Source organism: Sander lucioperca, chromosome 2 (assembly GCF_008315115.2).
Source record: "Sander lucioperca isolate FBNREF2018 chromosome 2, SLUC_FBN_1.2, whole genome shotgun sequence".
Classification (NCBI taxonomy): Eukaryota; Metazoa; Chordata; class Actinopteri; order Perciformes; family Percidae; genus Sander; species Sander lucioperca.
This window is the reverse complement of record NC_050174.1, coordinates 35,817,877-35,827,925: the sequence shown is the minus strand read 5'-3', so window position 1 is coordinate 35,827,925 and position 10,049 is coordinate 35,817,877. Positions and strand designations below refer to the sequence as shown.

At 39.6% G+C, this 10,049-nt stretch overlaps 1 protein-coding gene across 5 annotated transcripts; it reads left to right on the top strand.

Moving 5' to 3' along the window:
• The first annotated feature begins 2,244 nt into the window (after positions 1–2,244).
• On the top strand, positions 2,245–9,360 carry med22 (mediator complex subunit 22). 5 transcript variants are annotated; one of them, XM_035996612.1, is made up of 5 exons: positions 2,245–2,349; positions 2,452–2,604; positions 4,012–4,092; positions 4,345–4,553; positions 8,315–9,360. In XM_035996612.1, exons 2-5 carry the CDS (start codon positions 2,482–2,484, stop codon positions 8,505–8,507), a joined length of 606 nt encoding a protein of 201 aa, XP_035852505.1. In that variant the 5' UTR covers positions 2,245–2,349; positions 2,452–2,481; the 3' UTR covers positions 8,508–9,360. The 5 variants fall into 5 exon arrangements, with proteins under 5 accessions (XP_035852505.1, XP_035852501.1, XP_031161001.1 ...); XM_035996608.1 differs by having other exon boundaries at positions 2,245–2,353; XM_031305142.2 differs by having other exon boundaries at positions 2,248–2,355; positions 2,458–2,604.
• The last annotated feature ends 689 nt before the right edge of the window (positions 9,361–10,049 follow it).

The window sequence follows — 10,049 nt, the reverse complement described above, 5'->3', positions numbered from 1 at the left end:
GTGAGTTACGGAAATAGAACGAAGGTAAAGCACGTGGGCTCCGACGGGACTTCATGGTGCGTTCATGTGGATCTCGGTAAACTAATGGTGTTTTCACTTGCACTTTGTTAATTTTGAGAAACTCAAGCTGTTGTTGTAAAGTACCCTTCTGCCATCTAGTGGTTCTTGTGGCGTTGCCGTCACTGCTGAAAATAAAATGTTTAAATCGAAAATTGATTTGAATCGTGACACCCCTAGTTCGTAGATCGTCTGCAGCTTTGGCAGTTTCATTTCCTGTATATTTGAGCTTTACTGTGAAACTATGGTCTGATCACGCCTCATTCCTCCTTTTGTATTAGTTCTTAGAATTCAACAAGATCATAACTTCACAGAAGCTTGGAAGAGGAAAAGACACTGTAAAGATGTTTCAGGGGAATGCATCTGTAATTACATCAACGTTACAATGATTCCCCTCAAAGTTAATAGTCTTCATGCCTGACAGTTTGTTACAGGGCAGATGCTGGATAATGATTCATACCGGTAGACATTTCAAGAATAACATTTGTTGATATGAAATGTAACTTCTGTTTCATTCCAAAATGTTTGCATTTCGTCATGTTTTATGTTTGTGGCCACTATCCTGTCTAATGAAAATGGAATATCAGTGTCTATTCCATGTAACGTACGAAGCGTAATTAAAATGTTAGGCATAGAAAATTCATTATAGTTGTTCCTATGTTAGATATGTGTAGAAGACTCCCTTTCCTTAGTTTCTACTTCCTTTAGAAGATATCTCTGAAGCCTTACAGTAACATCCCTCCAACCACATCAAACAGCATAAATCACTTTTGCCTTTTGTGCCCTCCTTAAAAAAACTGCTGCGTTTACATCGTTTTATTGCACTTCATGGTGTTCAGCACCAAAATACTTGTGAACAATCATGTACAAATTCCTCTTGCTGTCTGCGTTTCGCTAATGCACCAAGATTTTCATTCTACTCTGTAATGCATCTCTATCGTAGGTCTCTATAAACTCCAAATGTGTACTCACTGTGACTCACTGATGTGAAAACTTCAACTGCAATTTAAGAAAGAAAAGAAAAAAGCTTTGCTTCACAGTTCAGGTCAGGGATTGTATCGGTAGTATCTTGTAAGTGAGAACTTGAATGGTGACTGATTGATGACATTCCTTTCTGAATTTATTTCCATCGTCATTTGGGAATATTTTATTGTCTTTGTGCTTTGTAAAATCATGGAACAGTCTTTGGTTCTCACCATGGCACCTTTTAAGAAAAGGGGATCCAACCTGTTTCAGCCCAAAGTTGAATTCATGTATTCCTCTGTTGCAGTGTAAAATCTTCTGTTTTCTTTTCTTTTTGAAGTGTACAATCTTTTTTGTTTTCTTCTTTTTTTTATATATATATATATATATATATATATATATATATATCACTTTTCTCACCCAGCTTGTATACATGAAGGTTGCACATAGTCACTGACACAGAGTCAGGGTTCCCTTAAGAAGAATGTGTTTTGATTTGAACACAGCTGCAAAATGTATTTCAAACAGTTGTATAGGAAATCTTTGGAGGATTCAACATGATGATAATACCGTTGGACAAAAAAAGCACTCTAAATACTTGCTGCACAGCCTACCTTTAAAAACAATGTTATGATATGTAAGTCATAAAAAAAAAAATATTAAATGAATGTAAATCAAATGTTTGCACAGTTGTTTATTTATTTATCATATTTCAAACATACTTCTGTATGTTACTAAGCACATATACTCAAGTACTGCACTTTAGTACAGTTTAAGGCACTTTTAATTTGAGAATTTCTGTTATGTGCGAACGTATACCTCTATTCCACTACATTTCAGCGTTAAACAGTTTTACTCCAACTTTTTACCAACTACAACATTAACAGGCTTATATCCTAATGATATTAACAATAAAATCCAATATTATAATATAACACGCCACAGGGACCGTTTTGGTGCGTAGTGAGAACTTGGACTGTTCATACTTCATTTTGCTGATAATTCTATTGTGCTTTTATTTTGAAATATAGGTCTCCCGTCACATAAAACCGTAATTTTCAGTGGTTTATGAGTTGAGTCATGCTATAATAAAATGGATATATAACATCTTTATATGACGCTTAAAAAAATTAGATGAACCCGACCTTTCATTTTTTTTTTTTTTTTTTTTTTTGCAGTGTGAAATCATCAGATTTGTCGCTAGGGGGCGGTAACAAGCAGACACACCGGAAGTTAGCCGATATAGCATTAGGAAGAAGAAGATCAAACGTAGTTGTTGGTCTCGTTTTACACAACGAGATTATTTTCAAAGTATGCGGTAAAAAAAAAGTAAGTCCTAACCATTACAGAACTTGGAATAAATTATATGTATGCTGTTTTACAATCCTCGTTGGATGAATGGATTAATGAGCGTGAACCTAATGTGAACAGGTGACGTTAACGCGCGCGCTTCGCTGCACGATGGCTGCCCAGAGAGGTCTCCCTCAGAGCAAAGAGTCTCTGCTACAGAACTACAACAAGAGGCTGAAAGATGACATCAGGTCCATCCTGGACAACTTCACAGAAATCATCAAAACAGCAAAGGTACATCGACGCAAAGCCCCTCATTCTAATGTCCTGTTTTATGTGTATTACTTGAACAATGGCTGTAACCCTGTTATTTTAAACCTCTAATAGTGACTGTTGATTTGCGTCTATCCTCCTGTCTACTTTATTCCCGTATAATACCCATATTTAATGCTGTCTTTTTAAAGTTTATCCTTGCACTGCTATATAGTTTGTATATTACTATGTCGACATCATTCTCTCATATTGTCCATATTTAATGCTGGTCTCTAGACTTTATCCTTGCACTATTTGACTTATTTGCACTATACCACCATGACAGCCCCTCTCATACATCCTCTCATACAGGCTGAATCCCAGGGTCAGTCCCTGCCCTGTCACTGCAAGCATCTCGTGCCTATACATCCCTTAGTACATTCATGTGGATTTTTTATTTAGTATCTTTTCTTTTAATGTCCATATTATTCATGTGGATTTGTTATTTTATCATCCTGTTTATGATGTATGTGTATGTTGTGTGTGATGTCTTTAAGCTACTGGGACCTTGAATTTCCCCTTGGGGATCAATAAAGTATCTATCTATTAGGGCTGCTCCCTCTTAGTCGATTAGTCGACTAATCGGTCGTTTTGGTCTTAGTCAACTAAGATTTCTTTAGTCGATTAGTCATGTTTTATGCTTTTTTCATGCTGAATGACTTATTTCCAAGAAACGTACGAGCACATCTCTGGTAAACACAAGAATTAAAGTGGTGCTTTTGCATGACTCTTTGCAGAGAAACATGCAGATTACAGATCTGTCGATTAAATCAACTAATCGATTAGTCGATACAATTGAATGAGTGTTAGTCGACAACGAATTCCTTCATTCGAGCACAGCCCTACTATCTATCTATCTGTCATCTATCTATCTATCTATCTATCTATCTGTCATCTATCTATCTATCTATCTATCTATCTATCTGTCATCTATCTATCTATCTGTCATCTATCTGTCATCTATCTATATGTCATCTATCTATCTCTCTCTCTATATATCTCTATCTATATATCGCTCTAGTCCTCTATCTCTCTCTCTTTCTCTCTATCTTTCTATCTCTCTCTATTTATCTATCTGTCATCTATCTATCTCTCTCTATATATATATCTATCTCTCTCTCTCTCTCTCTCTCTCTCTCTCTCTCTCTCTCTCTCTCTCTGATGAAAAGCAGGACATTCCATCCTTTTCCTCTCTGAACATTGTTCCTTTTTAAACATGAATGTGTGTGTGTGTGTGTGTGTGTGTGTGTGTGTGTGTGTGTATATATATATATATATATATATATATATATATATATATATATATATATGTATATATATGTATATGTGTGTGTATATATATATATATATATATATGTGTAATCTTGTCACACTGTTTTCTTTCTCCAGATAGAAGATGAGACCCAGGTTTCCAGAGCAACCCAGGCAGAGCAGGACCATTATGAGATGCATGTCAGAGCAGCCAACATTGTAAGTATTGCGCTTTTCTTTAATGAAAAGTAAATATTCTCTGATCCCAGCTTGTTAAATGTGAATATTTTTTTCACTCCTCTGACAGAATATATAAACTGTATAAACTGAATATCTTTGAGTTGTGGACAAAAGCAGACATTTGAGGACGTCATGTTTTCCCCAGAGTAGACTAATCGTTGCAGCTCTATCTTCAGTCCAGAGAGAAAAACCCCGATCAATCTTTCCCCCTCGTCTGTGTCGCCGTGTCAGGTCCGAGCCGGCGAGTCCCTGATGAAGCTGGTGTCGGACCTGAAGCAGTTCCTGATCCTGAACGACTTTCCGTCGGTGAACGACGCCATCAGCCTCCAGAACCAGCAGCTGCGCTCGCTGCAGGACGAGTGCGACAAGAAGCTCACGTCGCTCCGGGACGAGATCGCCATCGACCTGTATGAGCTAGAGGAAGAATATTACTCCTCCAGGTACAAATAGGCTCATACTCGCTCACCCCCCCCATCCCACCGCTCCTCTGTTGTGTCCCATGCCCCCCCCCGCCCGCACCATGTGCTGTCTCACCTCATTCACTGCTGAAACCCCAGGACGGGTTTACTTCTGCCGCCATCTAAACCTGACAGCTTTTGGGTTGAATTTCTCTCCATATTATGTCATATTCATCAACGCAGCTCTCTGCTGAGGCTCGTTGTGACGGAGATCATCTCGCTAAATGACTTTGTTATTGATTAGTAACGGGGGTTTTTTTTCTGCTCTATGACGTGTGTCATACTTAGTCAAAGTAGAGAGGACTAAAATCACGGAAGGCTTGTATCATGTTGACGCGCCGGAATTCCTCAACGGGCAGGGCTCGAGCTTAAAGCGTAACTCTCGCCAAAATGCAACCTAGGGTCTTTTTGTGAATGTACCCGAGTCAAACTTTCGTTTAAAAGCATATTTAGGACGGAATCGTCACTTTTAAGATGTACCGTATTTTCGTTTTTCGGTCAAATGGCCTTTTGAATGGGAGAGCTAGGGGCACTTTTATGCTAGCCTCAAAATATCTATTTTTAAAACACTAAGAAGGCTCGACACAACATGAGACTTTGCTCCAAGTATCACCAGGGACTCTACACCTTAACGAAAGCATTGACAACATTGTTTGTGTACCCAGAGTTTACTAAAAAGAAAGGTTTTGAACAACTCACCGTAGGTCTTGTTGTTTCCGGCCGCTACCACCTCGGCAGTCAAAACGAGTCGATATCCGAATGCGAATGAACGGATGAATCAGTTTCCTGGTCGGCAGCATCCAATAGGCTTTAGAGAGGTTTTAACCCATCTTGTCAGGCACGTGGGAGGGATGCACGGTTTAGTGCACGTGTCAAACTCAAGGCCCAAATCTGGCCCCCTCGCAAACTTTGATCCGGCCCGTACATCAATTTAGGTTAGCAGTACATTTTGGTTTTTGTCGCTTTTTCCGACATTTTGGGGGCTTTTTTTTAACGTTTTTTGACGCTGTTTGTTTTTTTTTTTAACAATTTTTGCAGCTTTTTCCATGCTTTTTTTTTAACACTATTTCCAACATTTGCTGCGCTTTTTTTTTTTTTTTTCAACGTTTTTGTCGCGGTTCCCGACATTCTCGGCATATTTGACTTTTTCGATGAAATCGAAGCATGTTAATGAACTCGACGCGATTCTCTTTTTCCAGCGTGGCCCTTTAGAGAAGTTGAGTTGGACACTCCTGGTTTAGTGGGATGTAAGTAACGAGGCCTTTGCTCCTAGTTCATCCACTACTAAAGTCATTTTTATCTATTTTATCCATGGATGAATTGTTAGATGGTTGTTAATAAAGGGCTTCTTGGTATTGCAACGCAGAGCTTTTGTAGGAAGGCCATTTTTAGAAGAATTACACATTGAAAGAACTCAAACTTTTATCAGCATAAAGATTTTTTTATAGATCATTCGTGTTTATCCAAGAGTATTTATATGCAATATTTAAATCATGAATAGAACAGTGGTGATGATTTGTACGGTAGATTTTAGGGAGGGTCGGTGCATGAATGTTTGGCATCGACTGTAAAATTAGACACGACTGTTTGCTGTTATTTATTCAAGATCAAATCTGAAGAGTTTCTCAAGTTTTATTTTTTTCTTTCTGTAAAAGCAAGTCTAAAAAAAAGTGATTATTTTGAATTGGTTCCGTCCTAACGCCACAAGTGTCTCGAGGCTGTAACCATGCAAGCTGTTCCAGGAGAGACCCAGAATGATTAAGAAATAAAGTAAAGACAAAACACTGTAGTAGTGTGTCTTTGTTTTCTGTGAGAAAGTGTTCAGACGTGTCTCTCAGGCGTGTTTGGAGCATGCTGGGTGTGGGCCTTCCTTCCTCCACTGCACTCGCTCTGCTTTCTCCTCCATCAGCAACTAATCGCACCTTTTCGCTGAACTTGAAGGGTCATTTCGGTGTTTGTTTTGTCCAACCTGGACGCTATTTTGCCATGCATTGGTGTCTAAGTGACTAATATCACAAAAATATTTGAAGTTGGTCCAGTATTGAGCGAGAATGCTGTAACCGGCAGCCATGAACCGAGCTGTAATGTAACCCTATAGGACAAATGCACACCTTCAGTTTCCGTCCACTAAAAGTTCTGTTTTTGTCGCTGACAGACTCCCATTATTCTAAGTGTCTGACAACATTATGGAAAGGATCCCTACAGAGATAGACCTTTTTGTTAAAGAGTAAGATCCTTTTTGTTTAACATGAAACAGCCCCGAAATCACCATCAACAAACCCACCAGACTTTATGTAAATAATCAGTACTTTTAGCGTGTATAGAGCCAGCATATTTTCCATAGACTGCATATAGAATGGACCAACAGATCCAGTTGCTCTGGACGGCGACCAGTGAATATATTAGAAGCACTTTTCCGGTGAGCGCCGAGCGTTACTGAGCAGCCTCCAACTGAGAGAGACGACGTAGATGTGACGTGAGCAACCTGTCTGAAAGTTGGAAGTCTTCTGGTAGCTGTGCCAAGAGAAATCTCAATCATTCCCAATCTAGCAGAGACGGAGAGCATAGGTATATGTAAGGAGATAACATAGGAACAGGCTAATTATTGCTAACTAAAATGCTAGTTAACATTAGTAATTAAACTTAAACAGCTAATGTAAGTCCAAACTGCCTGCACGCTTCTCCTGTACTATACGGTAATTCCTCTACTATGTGACAGTAAGTCCCGTGGTTATGACACAATCGTTAGCCTATTTTTACAAAAACGTCTGCTACGGAGCCATAACATGAGCTACAAGGTAATGGAGCCTTTTATACATTGTCGTGTTTCTTTAGAAATAAACAATGGACAAATAAAGTCTTTAAACGCTTCAGATGTAAAGTTATTCGCTGTCAAAGTGACGTCAAAATGAATGGCAGTCAATGGGATGCTAACAGGGGGTTATACCAAAAAGTGACGGTAAAACCTGCACCTGACTACTGATAGGAGAAGCTTACCCCCTTTATATCTCCACATGTAAATGAGTGAATTTAGGCTTTATTTCAACCAAACCAAAGTGGTGATAGTTGGAACAGTGGAAAGACGAACTAAGACAGCTTTTTATAGTTTTTAGTTTCTATCGACTTTGGATGAAGTGTGTTTTACGATGATAAACTTACTGTTTATTTACATGGAGTCTGGTGAGTTTGGCGATGGCGATATTTCGGCGGTTGTTTAATGTTAAAAAAGGTCTGTCTCTGAAGGGATCCTTTCCATAATGTTGTCAGACACTTAGAAGAAGAATCTGAGTCTGTCAGTGGCAAAAAAAAACCAGCACTTTCAGTGGATGGAAATTGAAGGTGCGCAATTGTCCTATTAACATACATTGTAGCTTGTTTCGCTGCTGCCGACTGCAGCGATCTCGCTTAATACTGGACTAATTTCAAAGGAAGTTGTTCCCATCAGTCACTTAGACACAAAAACAGGAAAATAGGGCCCTGGTTGGAAGAAAAAAAAAATTTAAAATCAACAGTTGATAATTCACACCTCTGACTACTGTATCTAGTGAATAAGCTGCCGTTTTTAGGTGTTGATCCCGTTTCCAGTGCTTCTGCATAACCTCCACGCTTCTATCGTATGCGTGTCTTTTTATGTGCTCCTCTATGCGGATGAATGTGCTTTATTCTGACCTGTCGCTCTCGTCTGCTTCTCTTTCTGCGCTGCGCTGCCTCTTTGCCTCCTACTGGTTTCCGCTCTGCAACAGCTACAGTCAGTGGGACAGCACTGATCTGCCGCTGTGCGAGGCGTACCGCCGGCGAGACAGCTGGGCCTCGCCGGGCAGCAGCTGCAGCTCCACGCAGGGCGACCGAGAGGACGCGGAGGGACCTCCGTCACAAGAGGCGAACCCCCAACACCACCTCAACGGACACGGGACGTCCTCCATAGAGAAACCATGAGGAGGAAGGCAGACTGATGAACACTTGTGCTCAATCTGTACTTAAGTGGTTTGGCTAATTTAGTTTCCATTACACATTGTGAACTAGCGTCTGCCACGGCAACTTAACCTTTGATATTTCTTTTTGCATAAATAGGTATTAAGAGTAGAATAAAGAAACTGTACTGAAGAAATACCTGAAAGTCATTAATAGGAAAGATCAGAAGTAACATTCCCCTCCGTATAAATTCATTTTTTCAAAATGAACTTACACATTTGCGTACACTCTACACTTTTATACTGTATATACAATACTTGAGTAAAAAATCCAGACAACTTTTACTTTTTTTCCGGGTATAGCATTTTGTTTTTGAGCGTATGTGCTTACATTTATTTCATTTCTTGTTTTTTTTTTTACTTCTCCAAGCACTTGTCACATTAAAGAACAAATTCAATCTTGTGGTTTTAGTTTTTTTATTCCTTTTTTAATCTATTAAAAAGCCCTAAATACACAATTCTACAACTAAAAGTCAACATTTAACAGTGGACTAAAAAGCAAATCTCTCACAATACGGAGCAGGAATACCACTCGTTTAACATTTCTTATGTCTGACAATCCTCAGCCATTTCATCAATGACATGGAATGATCCTTTAACATATCACAAAGCAAATACTGTACACAGACAGCCACAAGGAACCTTTGTACGGACTGCTGCACTGGCTGTAGAGTCCTCTGATTAACAGAGGACGTTCGAGAAAATGGCGCTGCAAATTATCTTCATGGTTTATCTGGAGGCCTCAATCTTTATTAAGATGATATCAAGTTTAAGTCAATAGGTTCCCAAACTTTTTTTACATCAAGGATCCCTAAACTGACACAAATTAGAACATGGACCCCTCTTTAATAAGATTTTGACAGAATCTCTTTTAGATGTTTTATTACTTTCGCCGTAGCCTACGTGAGTGGCCTGATGTTTATACTTGTGCGCGTTGAGCCGGCGTGTGTGTGGGGAGTGGGTGATAGAGCGAGGGAGAAGTGAGAGAGTGATGGCGATTAGCTCCGGAGCGAGTAGCGACTCTAGAGTCATAGTGAGAGAAACAAAGTGTCTCCCCTGTTCTTTCTGACCACGGTGGGAAATCTGGAGCAGGAGAAGTTAACCCTCTCCTTGATTTCATGTTGTTTATGGAGAAGGAGAACCAGGAAATGAGTCGGGGGAAATGCAACGCTACCAAGCCACGGCCGAGCGGTGTGCGTCGCCGCAACCTGTAGTTACATTTTTCGAGAGGTGCGCGTCAGGCTACGGCCTACTGATGTTAGTTGTTGATTTTCCGGTCGCTGCTTTATTTTGTTTCTGCCTTTTGTCTGCGGTGTTCAGACTCCGCTACATTCAGGAAGTGTCTTTTTTTAAGAGCAGACACAATAAAAAGGGGAGATCATATATATCTGACTGCTTGAATTTGTCGATGAAAACCACGTGTAGCAATATATAATAATATTGAGGAGGTGATGCATCGTGATATCGAATCCATTCGAATCGTTGACAGGATAATGGTAATCAAACT